The following is a 20,675-nucleotide window of genomic DNA, read 5'->3' as shown; positions in this document are numbered from 1 at the left end:
CCCAGAGAAAACCATAATTCAAAAAGACACATGCACCCCAGTGTTCATTGCAGCACTATTTACAATAGCCAGGTCATGGAAGCAACCTAAATGCCCATAGACAGACGAATGGGTAAAGAAGATGTGGTACATATATACTATGGAATATTACTCAGCCATAAAAAGGAACGAAATTGGGTCATGTGTAGAGATGTGGATGGATCTAGAGACTGTCATACAGAGTCAAGTAAGTCAGAAAGAGAAAAACAAGTATCGTATATTAACGCGTATACGTGGAACCTAGAAAAATGGCATAGATGAACCGGTTTGCAGGGCAGAAACTGAGACACAGATGTAGAGAACAAACGTATGGACACCAAGGGGGGAAAGCCACAGGGGGGTTGGGGGGGGTGGTGTGATGAATTGGGAGATTGGGATTGACATGTATACAGTAATATGTATAAAATGGATAACTAATAAGAACCTGCTGTATAAAAAAATTAATTAAATTAAATTTTAAAAAACAACTTATAAGGAAAAAGAACATATATATATATACATATATATATGTATATATATATATATACATATATATATATATATGTATATATATATATCTGAATCACTTTGCTGTACATCGGAAAATAACACAATTGTAAATCAACTATACTTCAATTAAAAAAAAAATTCCCCTCTATTATCCAATCCACTATATTTACAGTTTTCCCGCCTGACCCCAGTAGTCATGTGAGTTTGTGCCCCAGTTCTAGGATGTTCAAGAAGGTATACTAACTACACTGGTTGATAGAATCAGACTTCCTGGGCTTCAATACAGACTCCCACAACTTAGCTTCAGTTTTCTCATCCGTAAAGTGGGGACAACAGCAGTATTTACCTACCTCACAGGACTGAGTTAATTAATGTAAAATATTTAAGACAGTGTCTGAGGGACTGCCCTGGTGGCACAGTGGTTAATAATCTGTCTACCAATGCAGGGGACACAGGTTCGATCCTTGGTCCAGGAAGATCCCACATGTCGTGGAGCTACTGAGCCCGCGCGCCTAGAGCCGGTGCTCCGCAGCAAGAGAAGCCACCGCAACGAGAAGCCCGAGCACCACAACGAAGAGTAGCCCCCACTCACCGCAACTAGAGAAAGCCCGCGCAGCAGCAACAAAGACCCAACGCAGCCAAAACAAAAAAACAGTGCTTGCAGTTTTAGCAAAAAGGAAATACAATGGCCCCAAAGCCCGGGACCATGTCTATCTTATTTACCATTGAATCCTAGTGGCCAGCACTGAGCTGGGAACAAAAGAGACATCAATAAATATTTTTTTAATAAATTAATTGGAGGAGGGAGGAGGAGTCCTAACAATATAATAGTATTTAGAGCAAAGAACTGACAGACGTGTTCCACTCTCTATAGTAGGGACACAACTGTGTTATATGAAGAATACTTGAAGCAACTGAGGATGCGAAACTGGATTAGAGCGGGGTGAGGAACAGGTTGGGTGGATGTCATTCTCAGATCTTCTGCCATCCTGGGAAAGACAGTGTAGGTTTCTCATAGCCTCACTGGGGAAAATCAGGACGAGGAGGTGGCAATAAAAAACTGAACTTGGCTTTTTAAGGAAAAGAACATGCAACTCCACGAGGTGCCGTGAAGCCACTACGGTGACTTCCCCGGGTGCGCAAATGCTGCGTGATCGCCAGGCCCAGATGCGGAAGCAGGAATTCTACTACAACCCTTTAGATTAACGCGTCGCTTGGTAAGAGTTTGGCGGGAACAGGAGGAGGCCGTACAAAGGAAGTGATGTAAGGTGTCACGGGGGTGGGATTACACGGCCTGAGATGCGTTAGTTATTTTTTTGAGACACCGTCCTATCACAGCGTCCCTCAGCCTCACTTCCGCTTGCGCAGTCTATTTTGCCCTTAGTAACGATGGCCGCAGAGGCTTCCGACCCTCCCGGGAGCAGAGTGCGCATTTTCAGGAACGCGGCTGGAGAAGACGGGAAAAGGCGTAAGATTCGTGAGCACTGATTGGCTGAAGCGAGAAGAGTTCTGGCTGCTGACTGGCTCCGTCTTTCGCGGGAAGGAGTTTGTGGCTCCTGCGAAAAGTAGATATAGCGGAGCGGCCGCCGCAGCGTTCGGAGGCGGTTAGGGGAACCCACCAGGCCGGAACCTTCTGGAACTCTTTCCTGAGGGAATCGTGACGAAGATGTGGACCAGTAATGATGAGTGGGGCGTATTATGAGACTCGCAAGAAGGATTTAGCAAGGGGCTGGGTGGGAGAGGCCTGTGGCGGCGGGCGTGGGGGAGGGGCGGGGGCCGGCCGCGGGGGCGTGCGGGGTCGGGGGAAGGTTAGGGAGACGCTGGAAGTGGCTAGGGTGAAGTCTGGGGGGTCCTGTGGATTTTTCAGAGGCTTGGAGGGCGGAACAGGTATTAATACCGCTGTTGTTTAAAACCAGGTGGATTTGAAAGCTATAGCAGTTCCTCTTTTGGGGGAGCCGGAGGCTACACACAGTCCCCTGGGGGCTTTGGATCACCGACACCTTCCCAGGCCGAAAAGAAATCTGTAGGTTGAAAGCGTACTTCGTTTTATCTTATACTGTCCGGAAGCTACTGACTCATCTGTGAGAGAAAATTTATGCGATGGAGGAAGGATGTTAAACTTGAGCTGATAACGATAATTGTCAATTATTATCTTACCGAATCTTATAATTGAGTGCTGTAATTTTGAAAAATGAAATTCCCCTAATTTTGCATCCATTGTTTCCTTGGCTTTATTTTGAAATTTACTAATAGAACTAATGAATCAACCTTGTGGGAAAAGTGAACTTGTTTGTAGAGCCTAGCTTACATTCTTCATGTATTGGAAGTCGTTTTTAAATGAAATGTAATGAGGTGCTCTAATGCGGTGGAAAGAACATGGTCTTTGAAGTCTAGTGGATCTATGATCCACCATTGCTCTGACACTCCTTGCAGGGTATCATTGGACAAATGATACCTTCTTGGAAATCTGTTTGGCACCTACTAAATGGGATTAATAACATACCTTACAAGGTTGTTGTGAGACTTAATATTATGATATATATAATTACACCTGCCCCAGAGTTGCTTTCAGTAAATGGTCGCAGAGAGTATTATTAAAAAGAACCTGAGCATTGGAGCCAGAATACATGGTGTCCAGAATCAACTTTGCCTTTTAACTGGTGGTGTGAGTTTAGCGAAGCAGCTTGCACCGTTGGTTTTGGTGGCCCTTGATTTTTCTCATCTGATAATAGTACTAGTACTACTCATGTCCCAGGGTGGTTCTGAGAATTGATAAATGAGGTAATGTATAGGAAAGTGATCTGTAAAAAGCTGTCCAAATGCTTGTTATTCACTCTTTCAGAAATGAGTTTCAATTTAATAGCTGCTGTTGATTTCATCCTTTAAAAAATACAGGATTTGGTGTTAAGACTCAGTATTAGTAGGTTCTGTGTTTTATGTCCAGGTTGATAAGCTTTTACCTAAACTGTTAATCCACAAGGATGTGTCAGTGGGAAAAAATCCATTGATAATTCCCATACATTTGGGCATTGCTTTATATTTTCCATATGATTATTTTATATAATCCTGTGAGTTATTTATTATTTACTGCATTGCACAACAGAGACTCAGGGAGATTAAGGGACACCTGAGCTTGCATAGCTAGTTAGACAGTCCACACATGATGCTGCACAAATCCAAAATCTGATGAGCACCTTCTGTCTATTGTAATTTTCTTTTTCCCAGGAAGACCAGAGGGGACTCCAAGTCCTCTAACTTTGTCTTCCTTGAGGCTGTAAAGGAAAAAACAAAAGATAGATCATTGGTTCTCATCTTTTCTCCTTTATCTTAACTATTTTTCTTCATTCTGGTTGTTAGAATTCTTAATCTCAGTATCCCTACCTGGGGCTGTGTATTAAGATTGCTTTTCGGAGAACAATGATGGTTATAAACTGGAGTTTCAAACCCAGGTCTTTTTATGTTTAAATCTAGTGCCTTTTCCACAGTAAATTAGATAAACACTCTATCTAAAATGTTTCCTGTCGACTATAAACCTGTTATATTTGATTGAATCATGTGAAATTTCTAACACTGACCGTATTTTGCCTTTAAAAATGGTGGTTTTTTTATAGTACTGTCAGAGTAGCCAGTGGTTCATAGTCAGCTAGAAAAGAATTTTTTCGAAATTAAACACATCAGTACTTGTGCTGACACCCTCTCTGTGAATCTGTTTGGAACAAACTGGAAACTCTTTGTGATCAGTTCCTGGCACATAATAGGTGCTCATTAAAAAACAAGAACTCGCTGTGATTTGAGATGAATTTGAAGGTATTTACTAACACCTCAATAATTACCCATCTGTAACTTTTTTCCCTGAGGAGTAATAATATTTATTGAATACCTACTACATGTGGAGCTTGGGATTAGCATTTTCATATACATTATATATTTCATTTACAACTCAAAAGGTAGATATCCTTATTTTATAGAATAGGTGGTGGTGTGTCCAGGGCTGTGGAGCTGGGATTTGAACACAGGTCTATAGGACTTTCTGGCTCCAAAGCCAATATTCTTGCTGCTGTTACCACAGTAGCTCTTAGTTTTCTTATGCTGAAGATACAGCGAAAATCTCAGGTGTGATAGGTGGAAACAATATAGTAGATTATGAGAGCTAAATCCTGGGACCTCAGCAAATTTTAAATATATAAATGCTAATATAGCATATAACTTCACTTATAAAATACTATGAAGTAAAATTGAAAAACACAGTTGATTCCTTTACATCCTTGTTAAAAGCTATTGCAGATATAAAGAGTGAGGAACAATAGCTGACCTAATAATTCCTAATGTTTATTGAGTGCTTACAGTGTGCCAGTTATTCTAGGTACTTCACCATATATTTAATTTTCATAATGATTTTTAATGATTTTATTATTCCTAGTTTTATAGATGAGGAAACTGAGGTACAGATGAATAGAGAAATGGGACCAAGAGCACACTGCTCCTGAGTGGTAGAGCCATCATCTTTACCCTCAAGCTTGGCTGCTGCCTGTTGTGACATGTGTGCTGGTAGTTGGCTGGGCTTACTTTCTACCATCCTGGCAATACTCACCATTCAAAATTATGCTTCAGCAAAGTGAAATGTTGCTAGTATCATGGACCTTCAGGGATAAGCTTCAACTGCTAAATCCATGAAGACCAAGAGTCTACTATGTTCAGTCTTACATGTGGAACAGTTACTGGGTTACATCCTGTTGATCTCCAACAGGAAGAACCGTAATCTTTAATCCACCATGCTTTTTCCATCTTGTACATGGTCCCTCTAAGAGTCTATGAGAGTGCATGTTTGCCCTCAGCCTATAATGCATATTCCTTACCCACTATTTTTTCACTGTCAAAATTCTTGTGCTTCAGGGTCCAGCCTAAATGCTCCCTCTTCTTGAAAGTGCCAAAAATATTTCCGAGATCCTACATAGAGCATCTCATTCTATAGTGTATCAAGATCAGGCTCGTTATTTACATTTTTACCTCCCCTAAGTTAGGAGTATGTTGAAGGCAAATCCTATTCCATTTTACTCATCTTTATGTCCCCCAAACAACCTCTGCCCAGCGGTAGGCAAAAATAAGAATTTATGCTGGTGTTAGGCTGCTTCTGGATGTGATTTGGGTGTCCTCTTCTGCCCATCACCTCCTGTCCCTTTCCTTTAAGATGTCCAGTGTGGCCAAGCCCTTATCCCATTTTCCCCATACTCACATTTGATTGTCAGAACATCTATCCTAAAGGTATACCTCTAACTTTCTGTTATATTTTATCATGAGAGTTAGAACAACTCCAATGTTCTGTCTCTGCTGGCCATCTCTCAAACCCCTTCTGAGTACCATCTCATCTGTGATAAAAAACCAGCTCCTAAAGGTGGGGTTTCCTTTTAAAAGTCTGTTCCAGAAGCAGGTCATCTTCCTTATGCTGTTTGCACTCTGGCCTACTCATTTTGGTGATCCCTAGTACTGCACAAACTTATCCATTCGTCAGGAGCTTTGGAGTCAGACAAGCCTGGGTTTGAAATCTAAAATGTGGCATTTGTTAGCTATATAACCTCGGCGTTCATCTCTGTGAAGTAGGGATAATGAGGTGCATTTTGAAGATTCAATGTTATAATATATGTAAAGTGCTTGGCACATAGCAGGTGCTAAATGAACAGTAGTTATTATTTTCTTAATTGAATGTATGCATACTTTTTTTTCAGAGGGCCCGAGCTCAGCATATTGTACCCTGTACCATATCTCAGCTGCTTTCTGCTACTCTGGTTGATGAAGTGTTCAAAATTGGAAATGTTGAGATTTCACAGGTAAGTAAAAATAATTTGTGGAAGAGTCACTTAATCATAGGAATGAAGAATGAGATAAAACTAACATCATTTAAAAATACATAGGGGACTTCCCTGGTGGCGCAGTGGTTAAGAATCCGCCTCAATGCAGGGGACACGGGTTCGAGCCCTGGTCTGAGAAGATCCCACATGCTGTGGAGCAGCTAAGCCTGTGCGCCACAACTACTGAGCCTGCGCTCTAGAGCCCGCGAGCCACAACTACTGAAGCCCGTGCGCCTAGAGCCCATGCTCCGCAACGAGAGAAGCCACTGCAATGAGAAGCCCGCGCACTGCAACAAAGAGTAGCCCCTGCTCACTGCAACTAGAGAGAGCCTGCGCACAGCAACGAAGACCCGATGCAGCCTAAAATAAATAAATAAATAAATAAATTTATGAAAAAAAATACATAGGGACTTCCCTGGTGGTCCAGTGGTTACGATTCCACGCTCCCAATGCAGGGGGCCCAGGTTCAATCCCTGGTCAGGGAACTAGATCCTGCATGCCGCAACTAAGAACATACATGCCACAACTAAAGATCCTGCATGCTGCAACAAAGATCCCACGTGCCACAACTAAGACCCAGTGCAGCCAAATAAATAAATAAATAAATATTTTAAAAAAAATACATAAGTGTTGCTTTGGTTTCCAAGAAAACCAAATTTTTTTTTCTTCTGGTCTAGGTCACTATTGTGGGGATAATCAGAAATGCAGAGAAGGCTGCAACCAACATTGTTTACAAAATAGATGACATGACGGCTGCACCCATGGATGTTCGCCAGTGGGTTGACACAGATGTAAGTAGTTGTTTTTGAATCAGGGTGGGGTTACTTCGGGACTTTGGAGATGTTGAACTTTTTTAGTCTTACTTTTTAAAGGCGGATCTTATTATAAAAATAAAACATAAGCAAGACATCGAAGGCAGAAACCCTAACATGAAAGACCAATACATTTGATGTCATAAAAAATTTTAAATCTTTTAAACTTCCCAAAATACTATAAACAAAGGGCAGGTAACAGGACACACTAGAACGTAAACTCTGTGAGAACAAGGATTTTTATGTTGGCACTGTATCCCTAGCACCTAGAACAGTGCCAGTTACATAGTGGGCCCTGAGTAAATATTTAAATTAGTGGGAAAATTTTTTGCAAAATATTACAAACATTTTAAATTTTCGATTATTGAAAGTTCTTACAAAGCAAAAAGGAAAAAGCAACCACACCTTAGGAAAATGGGCAAAGAAATGCACAAGTAATTCATAATAGATGAAATACAAATTGCAACACCAATAAGAAAAGCAAGTTTACTAAACATTAAGATACCATTTTAACTTATTAAATTGGCAAAGGAGAAAAGAGAACGGCAATGTCCACTTCTATTGAGAGCAGTAGGCGCTTAATTTATGGAGTGATTTGTCACTGTTTGGGGAAGTGGATACCATCCTACCTTGATGTTATGAGTATCACCTTTCTCAAAAATCAGCCAATGATCAAAATCATCACAGAAATGTTGACCTAGCACTCCACTGCCAGAAATTTACATTAAGGAATAATTAAAGATACACGCAAAGATTCAGTTGTAAGATTGTTGATCATCACATTATTTATAATAATGGAAAACTAAAAGGAATTTCAATGTTAGCAATAGGATATTATTAATTAAATCATGGTATATTTTTTTAAATACTGCAAATGATGTAGAAATGTATGTATTGTCACAAAGGAGTGTTTACCATAAATTGTTGAGAGGAAAAGAGCATGTTAAAGGTAGTATGCATGGTGTGGCCCCATTTTTGCAGAGCAACATGTATATGAGTGTGTGTATAAACATGGAGAAAATAGACGTAAAGAAAATATATTCTTTTTACCCTTTTTATTTTTTTAAATTATTTTATTTATTTTTTAAGATTTATTTATTTATTTATTTATTTGGCTGTGTTGGGTCTTTGTTGCTGTGCGCGGGCTTTATCTAGTTGCGGCGAGCGGGGGCTGCTCTTTGTTGTGATGCGCAGGTTTCTCATGTCGTGGCTTCTCTTGTTGCAGAGCACGGGCTCTAGGCACGCGGGATTCAGTAGCTGTGGCATGTGGGCTCAGTAGTTGTGGCTCATGGGCTCTAGAGCACAGGCTCAGTAGTTGTGGTGCACGGGCTTAGTGGCTCCGCAGCATGTGGGATCTTCCTGGGCCAGGGATCGAACCTGTGTCACCTACATTGGCAGGCAGATTCTTAACCACTATGCCACCAGGGAAGCCCCCTTTTTATTTTTTAATTGGGCAGAAGGCCTCTTGGTTTTTTAATGTTGTTTTTAAAATACATTCCTTATAGAACATTTGGATAATGCATACTTTGTATGCTATTTTCACTTCAAAAACCACAAGTCGTTTGTGAAGAATTAACTTGATAGTTATGCATTCTTTATTTTTTGCACCTCAGAAAAATACAGGAGAATTCATTCAACAGTTATTATTGGAGTACTGATTCTGAACCAGACTGCTTGGTTCCAGGTAGACAAAGAATGCAAAAGACACAGTCCCTGCCATCGAGGGGGAAGGTAGTTACTAGAGATGCCTAATACTGCATGCTCATGCAAAATGTATGGTGCTCACTTATAAACATTTAAAGATCCCCTGAAACCCCACATCCCAAAGATGACTACTGTTACAACACATTTTGGGAAATACCCTTTCAGACGTTTCTCTCTGCATATCTGTACATTTATGAGATGTATGCTTACAGTTTTACCTAAAGGATAATATGATATGCAACTGCTCTGTAATCTGCTCTTTTCGCTCAAAACTACGTAGTGGAACTGATTTCTTAATGTCAATAAATACAGATTTACATCATCAATTTTGGTGACTGCCTATTCCATCATAAGGATATATCACCCCTTACCTATAGACCCAGTCAGGAAACATTTAGCTTATTTCCATCGTTTGTTATTATAGACAATGCAGCGGTGAGTATCTTTGTGTACATGTCTGCATGATTGAGATAATCTCCTTAAGATTAATTTAAACTAGGTTTTCTGGAGGACATACACATATTACATGTTCCTACTTTCTTTTTTGGTTAATCTTACATTTACGTTTTTACATTTTTTTATTCCCTTCCATAAAGGTACCAATTTACTTTGTGCATGAGAGTTCTCCGTTAGTTCTCCACACCCTAACTGTAGGTTTTATGAGTGTTAAATTTTTGTATCATAGTTTAAAAATAGTCTTGTCATTGAGAATTTTCTCACTTTTTATGTGTAATTCTTTGGTTTTAGTGAGATTGGATTTTTTTTTTTAACTTTATTCAATATTAATTTGTGGGGGGATATATAGTTGTCTAAGTCCTTTGATTCCCCAGGAGTGTTTGGTTATTTATTTTTGTTTGCAAGAGCCTGAAAAATAGTAACCTCTTATCATAATTATATGATTTCTCTAGTTTGTCTTTTGACTTTGAAAAGCTTTTCCTCGTTTCAGATTATTTTTCAATTCATGTTTCCTTCTATAATTTCTGTGGTTTCTTTTTATATCTCTATATATGATTAAGTCTTTTTATAATTAAATGATGTATTTTGGTAAAAGGAGAGAAGTATAGATCCAGCTTTACTTTTTGCAAGTGTTTGTTTGTTTTTAATTTTTATTGCAGTATAGTTGATTTACAATGTTGTGTTAGTTCCAAGTTGTTTTAAAATGTTCTTTGAGAGAATACAAAGTTTTATCTGTGGTATAGATACAGCTATGTAAAATAATAGGTAGAGTGAAATGCAAATAGTTGATAATCTCCAGATAATGGGAATTGGGGTGTTTTTTATTTTTAAACACATAGATTCTATATTCTAGTTTTTTTATCGTCATGTATTTTATAATCAAAAAGAACTTTGAGTCAGCTTATGTATTTTTCTTATAAATAATAGGTACATAGTCTAGAAAACCCAAAAAGAAATATTAAAATCATTTATAATTATCCAAGTTAACTTTTGTTAACGTTTTGATGTATATGTTTCCCCATGTGGGAAATAAGCTTTTTTCCATGAGTCACAGCAGGTCTTTCCAGACAATGAATAGTAGTATTCTGCATTATCATTTGCAACAGTATAAACTAACCCATTATACGAATGTGCACCTTTTGTTGGATATGTAGGTTGTTTAAAATGTTTTAGTATTCAAAACTATGCTGTGATGAATACTCTTAAAGCGAAATCTTTTTTTTTTTGAATTTTTGAATTTTATTTTATTTTTTTATATAGCAGGTTCTTATTAGTTATCCATTTTATACACATCAGTGTATACATGTCAATCCCAATCACCCAATTCATCACACCACCACCCCCACCCCCCGCCACTTTCCCCCCTTAGTGTCCATATGTTTGTTGTCTATATCTGTGTCTCAATTTCTGCCCTGCAAACCGGTTCATCTGTACCATTTTTCTAGGTTCCACATATACGCGTTAATATCTACATCTCTACACATGACCCAATTTCGTTCCTTTTTATGGCTGAGTAATATTCCATTGTATATATGTACCACATCTTCTTTATCCATTCGTCTGTCTGTGGGCATTTAGGTTGCTTGCATGACCTGGCTATTGTAAATAGTGCTGCAATGAACATTGGGGTGCATGTGTCTTTGAATTATGGTCTTCTCAGGGTATATGCCCAGTAGTGGGATTGCTGGGTCATATGGTAATTCTATTTTTAGTTTTTTAAGGAACTTCCGTACTGTTCTCCATAGTGGCTGTATCACTTTACATTCCAACCAATAGTGCAAGAGGGTTCCCTTTTCTCCACACCCTCTCCAGCATTTGTTGTTTGTAGATTTTCTTATGATGCCCATTCTAACTGGTGTGAAGTGATGCCTCATTGTAGTTTTGATTTGCAGTTCTCTAATAATTAGTGATGTTGAGCAGCTTTTCATGTGCTTCTTGGCCATCTGTATGTCATCTTTGGAGAAATGTCTATTTAGGTCTTCTGCCCATTTTTTGATTGGGTTGTTTGTTCTTTTAATATCAAGCTGCATGAGCTGTTTATATATTTTGGAGATTAATCCTTTGTCCGTTGATTCATTTGCAAATATTTTCTCCCATTCTGAGGGTTGTCTTTTCGTCTTGTTTGTAGTTTCCTTTGCTTTGCAAAAGCTTTTAAGTTTCATTAGGTCCCATTTGTTTATTTTTGTTTTTATTTCCATAACTCTAGGAGGTGGATCAAAAAAGATCTTGCTGTGATTTATGTCAAAGAGAGTTCTTGCTATGTTTTCCTCTAAGAGTTTTATAGTGTCTGGCTTTACATTTAGGTCTTTAATCCATTTTGAGTTTATTTTTGTGTATGGTGTTAGGGAGTATTCTAATTTCATTCTTTTACATGAAGCTGTGCAGTTTTCCCAGCACCACTTATTGAAGTGACTGTCTTTCCTCTATTGTATATCCTTGTCTCCTTTGTCATAGATTAGTTGACCATATTAAAGCTAAATCTTAATACATGTTCTTTATTTTCTTAAATTTCTAAAAGTAAAGTTGCTATGCCAATAAGTATGTCCACCAGAAAGTTGTGTGCCTAAGAGCACTGAATGAGAGTCCCATAATTGTTTGCTTGTTGTTTGATGTGCATAACATAGAACTTGGATATTTTTATTCTAATTCCTGGTTTTATTTTTAAAAAATTAAATTCTAAAAGGCAGGGCAAACTAGGTAGTGCTACATTAGGATCCTTTAGCTCTTACTTTGTAACTTTCTCTTTCTGTACATAATTTAGAAATTTTGAAGAGGCTTTCACCAGCATCACTAAAACCTAAGTGGTGTGTTTGTATTTTTTCTGTTTAGGATGCCAGCAGTGAAAACACTGTGGTTCCTCCAGAAACATATGTGAAAGTGGCTGGTCATCTGAGATCTTTTCAGGTAAAGTCAGGAAAAAAACAACAGTTAAAATGTATCTGCATGAAGCAGTTTCTGGGGTCATGCCTAAGTTTAGGATACTTAAGACTTAGTAAGTCTATATTTAATGGGAGTTATATTGAAGTTATTTCATTATTTTCTTCTTCAAAAGGAATAATGGGTTTCCTCAATATAAAACAAACAGAAAGGTAGAGAAAGAACAAGATCTCAGCCTACAGTTGCCATCTGTGCCAGTCATTAGGTGTAGAAGGCGGACACTGGATTTGGAGACTAGACTCTGGTTGTATAACCTTGGGAAAGTCATTGAACATCTCTGTGCTAGTTTTGTTCTTTTGACTATATTTCATTGACTGTATTTGGATTAACTCTGAGTTAAAAATTTTCAGTATATAACACATTTTCCTCATTTAGTAAAATACTATAACCAAGAAAAGAACCACAATGTTTTGACCTGAAATTGACTTGAATGTGCTCATTCTTTGTTCACATTTCTCTCTTTATTTTAATAGAACAAGAAAAGTCTGGTAGCCTTTAAGATCATGCCCCTGGAGGATATGAATGAGTTCACCACACATATTCTGGAAGTAGTCAATGCACACATGATGCTGAGCAAGTCCAACAGCCAGGTGAGCAGCTTCATTCTCGTCGTTTTTTCTCTTCCCTGAAAAAACATAAACCGCTTCTGTGCTCTGGCTTTGATTTCCTTGACATTTTGAAGATTGAGCCACAAGAAAGGCATCATTCAGTCCTCAGAAAAAATTTTCTCCATGAGCTTTGCTGTGTTACTTTATTCCTGATGAAACACTTTCCTCTCAAAATTACAAGTTCCTCTAACCCCAGTGGCTTGGATGGCTGAAGCCAAGACAAGCTTCAAGTGTAGACACATAATTATCGGCTGAGCTCTTAGCTTCAGGATTTTCAGTCCATATTCAGAGAAAAACCCCAACTAAGATAGCATTTTGCTGCTTTCCTTCCAACCTATTGGCTAAACAGGATAATTTATGCACCATTATTTTGTCCCTGCAATTATATTTCTTGCTTCATATCGAAATTTCTCAACATTTTCTGTGGTACAAATTCAATTTGGCGAGTCTATCTAGGACCACATAATGGGTTTGCTGATCTGAGTATTAGAGTGCCCTTAGATGATTCCGGTGGCAAGGTGGAGGACTGGTTACAGTAGGAGGGACTGGAGCTGTTGCATCTTGTTCTGTGCCAAGCACTTTGCTAAGCACTGGGGATACAAAGATAAATTCATTCAATTTATTGAGCCTAGTATATGCCAGTCATTATTCTAGGCCCTGGGAATATAGCAGTGAACAAGATGGGTAAAGTGTCTGCCCTCAAATTTATATTCTTGAGAGAAATGGACCATCAACAAGAAAACAAATATAATTTTAGGTAGTTATAGGTACTCTGAAATTAAGCAGAGTAGGAGAAGACAGTGATGGAGGAAATAAGAATGGTATAATTTTAAATGAGAGAAGAACATTCCAAGCAGCGGTAATAAAAAGTCAGAAGCCATGAGACTGGAACAAGCTTGGCATACTTGAGACCAACAAGAAGGCCAGACTGTCTGGAGTGAAGCAAATGACAGGGGAGGTGGTGCAGGGATGTAGGCAAGGGAGCGAGACCCCGATCGTGTAGGGCTTTGTAGGCCATAGTATGGATTACTTTTTTCTAATTGACACTAAACCTTTAGAAGGTTTTGACTAGGGAAGTGATGTGGTCTGATTTACCTTTTCAAAAACTCACTTCAGCTGCTGTGTGGAGAGTAGACTATGAGGCACCAGCAATAGCAACAGAAGTAATTCTGGGGAATGGTAGCAGCAGCTGGGTAAGAAGTGGTTGGATTCTAATACATTTCGAAGGTAGAGCTGACAGGACTTTTTGGTTTAGATACAGGATATAAAGAAAAGAGAGGGTTCAAAAATAACTCCTAGGTTTGGGGCTTGAGTAACTAGATGAAGCTAGCAGGTTTGAAGGGCAAAATCCAGAGTTCTGTTCTGGACTTAGCAAATGCGACGTGTCGGACACCCAAATGGAGACCAGAATGGATGGTTGACTGTATAAGGCTGGGACTCAAAGGAGAGGTCAGGGGTAGAGAGAGAGCGTTGGGAGTCATTGTGTGGATGGTATTTAAAGCCTCGGATGAGACGAGATATCTGGTGAGTTAAGAGGTAAGAGACCTAAGCTCTGAGACACTAACCTTTAGGAGTCTGGAGGCACAGCAGGAGCCAGAGAAAGTCAAAGAAGTTGCCAGTTGGGCAGGAGGAAAATCAGGAAATGTGATTCTGTAGAATATTCTGAAAAGAGTACTTTAAGGAGGGAGTGGAGTTCAACTGTAGAATGCTGCCTAGAAGTCAAGTAAGGTGATGAGAGAGGTCTGTCGGATTTGGAAACGTGGATCTTCAGAAGAGAGGCTTCAGCAGCGGATAGGGGAAATGTGGGTTAAAAAGAATGGGACTGGGTAGAAAGTTTAGGGTGTTTATTTTATGACTGTACTTTATAACCTATACATATGTATCAAATGTTCTATGATAAAAATGGTTTTAAAGTGAGGATGGGTGGAAGCTGTGAGTATAGACAGTTATATTGAGGAGTAAATAAAATAATCCTTTCCCTCAAAGAGTTTGCCTTAAGCGTTGAGGGTTCAGATCACTTAAGCAGTGAAAGCAGTGAGGAGTGGCAACTGCAGGGTGCTGTGGAACCACAGAGAAGAGTTTCCTGTCCTGACCTGGACATCAAGAAGGGCCTCCTGGAGGAGGTGATGCCTAAACCAAGTCTTAAAATACACATACGGGAGCAGGGGCGCACCTGAAGCAGAACATGAGGTCATTTCAGCAGAGGTATCCCGGGAAGAAATAGCGTTCAGTTCAGTATTACTGGATCATAAAATAGGACTTCTGTTTCACCAGCAAGCAATGTGAAGGCATCTAGCTTGAAAACAAGAGACCATGACTGAATTTTGGTTTTTTTTTTTTAATGACCTCGAAGCATTGGCATTTAATGAACTTTTTTTTTTTTTTTTTTTTTGTCTGCGTTGGGTCTTCCTTGCTGTGCGCGGGCTTTCTCTAGTTGCGGCGAGCGAGGGCTACTCTTCGTTGCGGTGCGTGGGCTTCTCACTGTGGTGGCTTCTCTTGTTGCGGAGCACAGGCTCTAGGCGCGCGGGCTTCAGTAGTTGTGGCACAGGTGCACTAGAGCGCAGGCTCAGTAGCTGTGGCCCGCGGGCTTAGTTGCTCCACGGCATGTGGGATCGTCCTGGACCAGGGCTCAAACCCGTGTCCCCTGCACTGGCAGGTGGATTCTTAACCACTGCGCCACCAGGGAAGTCCTAATGAACGTTTGTTGAATGAATGAGTCTCTTGACTGCATGGGATTTCACTGATGAGCTTCCACAATGCTCTTTTACCTGTAATGAGTACTTAACATATTTAATCTTTTGTCATCTTTATTCAGTTCAATAAATTAAACATTGACTGAGCACCTGCTGCCCACCAGGCACTGTGCAAAGCTGAAGGGGCTTATGGGGGAAAGTGACAGGCAAACAGTGTGATGGCTACTATGAGAGGGAATGGGCCAAATGCTGTGAGAGCCAAGAAGGAAGAACACAACTAACTTTGGCCTGGGGTATGTCAGGGAAGTCTTCACAAAGGCAGTGACAACTAAGTTGGGCTTTGAAGCATGAGAAGTGTTTCCCAGGCAGCTGAGGGGAGGGGCATTCCAGACACGGAATAACGTGTCAGAGGCATGTGTGTGACTGGCAAGAATTCCCTGTGTTGAAAGGGGGTGGTCAAGAATAAAATACAGACTTTGATGTCTAGTTGTGGTAGGTCTTGAATGTCCGGGAGTTTTATATTATTTTCACAAGCAGGGGGAGCCAGCTGAAAGCTTTTAGGTGGAGGAGAGACATGATCAGAAGTTATTACTTGGAGCAGTGAGGAGGATTGGTTGGAGTAGGAGAGACTTGCGGCTGAGACACCAGTCAGGAGACCAGGGGTGATGAGGACCAATTCGAACCGCTGAACGTTGTATTAATGGGCTGTGGTGACAGATGGGGGGAGGTGAGCGAGTGGAGACTCAAAGATGGCCGAGGTCTACAGCACTGGGCTTGGACTTACTAATAGAAATGGAATATACCAGGGCAAGCAGGTTTGGGGAGGAAAGTAGTGAACTTTATTTTGAAGTGCGTGAGATAGCTAAGTGGAGGTCTTCAGTAGATGGTTGGGAACAAGGATTTGTGGCCTCGGAGGAGGTCTGGGATGAAATCCTGGGGGAACTATCAGCTTTTTGGAAGACAGGTAGACAAAGAGGCTGAGAAGGGATACTGAGAAGGTATAGTTTGAAACTTAATTGGAGAACCAGAAGAATATGGTGTCAGGAAGCCTAGGGAGGGGTACATTTCAAGAAGGGTGTGGTCAGCAGTGTCTGCTTCTGAGAGGTCAAGTGTTATGAGGACTGAAAGGGATTGCTGGCTGTGTTGGTTGATAAGCATTGGTAAGTTTGGTGAGAACAGTTTCAGAGGTATATTTGGAGAGAATCCAAATAGTGCTGGGAAATGTAAACAGTGACTATAATCTATTATTTTTTAAAAGTTTGGTGGTAAAAAAGAAGAAAAGAGAGGGTGATGAGAACTATGTCTCCTTTTCTCTCCTTGTAATGCTTCATGCCTAGTTGACGCTCAGTAAATGCTTGCATGATTGAAGCACCAGAGATAGATACCACTATAGCAGATCCTAGATACCACTATAGCAGATCCCAGTAATTTTCTTCTCAGTGCTATTTTTCCTCTGGTTCCTGTCACATCACAAAAGAAAAGGAGGATCCAGGAAGTACCTTTCTCTCTGTTTGATATGATATGCTTCAGAGAATGACTTTACCTTCCGATGAAATACTCATTAGATAATAGCTGTCCTTTCCAAGGGAAGCAATTGTTATTGGGAAAACTCTGCTTAGGGAATTCCCTGGCAGTTCAGTGGTTAGGAATCTAACCACGCTTTCACATGGCCTGGGTTCAATCCCTGGTCAGGGAACTAAGATCCCACAAGCTGTGTGGCGCAGCCAAAAAAAAAAAAAAAAAAACTCTACTTAAATTGTTTTTTGTAAACTACTTATTAAGCTATTTAAAAGAGCAAGGACTGTGTTTAAATTGGTGAATTTACTAATGTTGTAAACTTATTTCTTAATTCAGCCCTCAGCAGGGAGAGCATCTATCAGCAATCCAGGAATGGGTGAAGCTGGGAACTTTGGTGGGAATAGCTTCATGCCAACAAATGGCCTCACTGTGGCCCAGAACCAGGTAAACAGCTGAGTGGCTCCAGACATGCAAGACACAGACAGTTGTAAATTATGTTACTTCCTTAATGGTGCTAAGTACCCGACTCATTTCTTTCCTATAAAGGGATTCTGGCTTACACAGGGGAGCTGATTCAAAGTAGTTGCTAAAATCTTTCTGATTTGAATCTTCAGGTACTGAATTTGATTAAGGCTTGCCCAAGGCCTGAAGGATTGAACTTTCAGGATCTCAAGAATCAGCTCCAACACATGACCGTAGCCTCAATCAAGTGAGTATTTGGTTTCTGTGAACTAGGGCTCCAGAATTGTACCCATTTCCCCTCACCAGGATTTCCCGGTAATGAGAAGTAAGTTTAAAAAATTAAAAAAAAAACTGTTGACTAACAAAAGGGAAGTTGTTCAGTCATGGAAGAATAGAAAAAGGACTCACAAAGATGGTGCTGCCTGTCACTTCACTCATTCATTTTTCATTCAGCAAATACTAAGTCCCATTATGTGGAAGGGATGTAATTTTGAGCAAAAATTGACCAGATACCTCTTGTGGAATTTAGTCTGGAGGAATGAGATCCTGAGCTCCTGGTCCTCAGGTGTGCATTTGCACTGGCGTTACTGTCCCCACTGTGGAGAGTGTTCCTCAGGCTATCTGGACCTGAAGCCATTAGACAGTCCTTCCAACATCCTTGTCCTGATAACCTGTTAGAGAAGCAGCTTCCTGATTCCAATGAACTAATCAAACAAATTGAGTATTATGGTGTTTGTGATAGTTGTTACTATCAATCAGTTGATATTCTAGGTCTCGATAGAAAAGAATACTCAGGTCTGATTCCATTTCCTGTCCTATAAGATGAGGATAATAATTCCTATCTTAGAGTTTCTGTGATGGTGAGGTGCAGAATGTCTGTCACGATAGTAGGTGCTCTATAAATTGTTACTCTTATTAAATATGTTACTGACACTGACCCTGAGGGCCTTTAAGGATCTGAAGGTGTCATACCATTTCTAGAAAGACCTTTCCTTCTTGCAACTTGATTTCCCGGAGGGGAATGAGAGGGTCAGTGGATGAGTGAGGAGCTATTTTTTTTTATATAGCTGTTTATACTAGGAGACATTATATGCAACTGGAACTATAGCTTTAGATCCTGGTTTCAGTTTGCTTAGACTGGTATTTAAGTGAGGTCCTGTTTTCTTTGCTTTACACAGCTTGGGAGAGGCATCCAAGGCAGCCCTAAAGCCTTTGTCTCCATGGATTACCTCAGTTTTGTAATTTTACTGGTGTTTCTCCCTGCAAGAGCCTTCCGTGAGCAAAATGGCCATGAATTCTTCTCAGCTAAGATAGAAAGTAGGGAAATGAGTGAAGTTTACATATTCGGCCATATCCAAAAGGCAGTTTCCTTTCTTCTGCATTTGGTTTTTTCTTTCTTTCTAGGCAAGCTGTGGATTTTCTAAGCAACGAGGGACACATCTATTCCACTGTGGATGATGATCATTTTAAATCCACAGATGCAGAATAACTGGATCTAATTGGGTACCCGAGATATTTTCCAGCTGGACTTTTTATGCAATCTCTTGTCTCCAGCTGTGCATATATTTGGCAGGTTGACTTCTAGGAAGCAGGTTTCATCTATAAAAGGTTTCAATTGACTCCTTTTGAAACTTACTACTGTTCTGTGTTTTTGAAGCTCAGAGGGATATGGGCAACTGACAGGGATGTAAACCAGGGCGGAATTTCTTAAAGAAGTTACAAATTAGTTACAATATCAGGATAAATGGAATTGGAAGAGGGATGCTACCAAGAGGGTTGGGCAGTATTACTGAAATAATACGCAGGAGTTTTTATTCCTAAATTGTTTCCTGTTAAGAGTAGGACGAGGGCCTGTCAGCAGAGAGCTAGCCACAAAACCCACTAACCTCTGCCTGTTTTTGTTCCCCACTTTGGTTATGTGTTGTTACTTTCAGAATTGCACTTTCTTTCACCTTGTCATAATTGCTGCCCAAAGTGTGTTTTTATAAGCATGGGGTTCTAGAATGGTGGTTTCATGGGGCAGAGAGTAAGATATGTATTTTGTACAAAATAAGTACATTCATATGTTTAATAAAATAGTTCTATTGCAGTAGCTTGTAAAAATGTTATTTTTTTACACTGTAATAATTAATACTTTATCATCTCAGCTAATTCTGAGATAAGTTAATGAGGTATAACATGCAAATAAAAGTTCTATAACTGTTTTAACTGTGTTTCTAAATGAGATCTACCAGCAGCTGTGTGGAGAAGGCTCCACCCCCTTGGTTTCTGACAGTGAACAACAATGTGGTTGTTATTTTCTGTACATGCAGGATAGTTCCCATCTGGGGAGCTGTGCAGATGCTTAAAAGTCAGTCAACCAGTATGTTCATTTGCAAGTATGTCCATTCTTGATTGTTTCCTAAAAGAAAGAACAATGGCTAAAAACAGGTTTAAAAAAGCATATACATTTGAATATGGAATGCATGATAGGATACTTTTATGGGTGGTGGACTTCTCTTTCTAGTTACCATGCTAATGCCCTCAAATGGGCAAGGGGGCAATAGCAGTGGTTCTGGGTGGAAGTCACTTTTTCTTTTGATTTTGAATTCGATGATTTAGCAATCAAAAACTACTTACTCATTAATTCAGCGAGTGTTTATTGAATACCTACTGTGTCAACCCATTGGTCAGCTACTAGGAATATAAAGCAAAATAAGAGATTGGTGTCCCAGCACTTGCTGATTCAGCATTCCCAGTAACACAGAGTAGCTACTCAGGGATACTGAATTCCCTGCCACCTTGGCAGTGACACGGTCTCACAGGAGCTCTGTGGATCCTGAGCACTACGGAGGCCCGTGGGGCTGAGCAGAGGTAGGCCACTGCTCAGCAGAGTGAACCGCCAGCCTCTGTGGAGCTTCTACCTGCTCAAGCCAGGGGAACTTGCATTTTGGATATTTGTGGTCACCTGGGATGTCAGGTATACAGTGTTCTCTTGGTACATTGTTGAGACAGCAGGAACAGCACTGTGACCCAAGTTCTCAGAAATCCCCAGTGTCACAGCCAAGCCATGAGTCCAGCCTAGTCTCAGGAAGATCTCTTTAGGTGTACAGGTGGGAGATGAGGCTCCTT

At 40.1% G+C, this 20,675-nt stretch overlaps 1 protein-coding gene across 2 annotated transcripts; it reads left to right on the top strand.

The window, feature by feature from the left end:
* Nucleotides 1-1,914: 1,914 nt before the first annotated feature.
* Nucleotides 1,915-19,653, top strand: RPA2 (replication protein A2). 2 transcript variants are annotated; one of them, XM_059896238.1, is made up of 9 exons: nucleotides 1,915-2,204; nucleotides 2,445-2,551; nucleotides 6,252-6,353; nucleotides 7,052-7,165; nucleotides 12,176-12,250; nucleotides 12,757-12,873; nucleotides 17,439-17,546; nucleotides 17,717-17,811; nucleotides 18,969-19,653. In XM_059896238.1, the coding sequence occupies exons 1-9, from the start codon at nucleotides 2,195-2,197 to the stop codon at nucleotides 19,051-19,053; spliced, it is 813 nt and encodes a 270-aa protein (XP_059752221.1). In that variant the 5' UTR covers nucleotides 1,915-2,194; the 3' UTR covers nucleotides 19,054-19,653. The 2 variants fall into 2 exon arrangements, with proteins under 2 accessions (XP_059752221.1, XP_059752230.1); XM_059896247.1 differs by lacking the exon at nucleotides 7,052-7,165.
* The last annotated feature ends 1,022 nt before the right edge of the window (nucleotides 19,654-20,675 follow it).

The sequence above is a fragment of the Balaenoptera ricei genome, chromosome 1 (genome assembly GCF_028023285.1).
Source record: "Balaenoptera ricei isolate mBalRic1 chromosome 1, mBalRic1.hap2, whole genome shotgun sequence".
NCBI lineage: Eukaryota > Metazoa > Chordata > Mammalia > Artiodactyla > Balaenopteridae > Balaenoptera > Balaenoptera ricei.
Note: the sequence above shows the minus strand (reverse complement) of the source record. Positions and strands in the feature narration are given on the sequence as shown.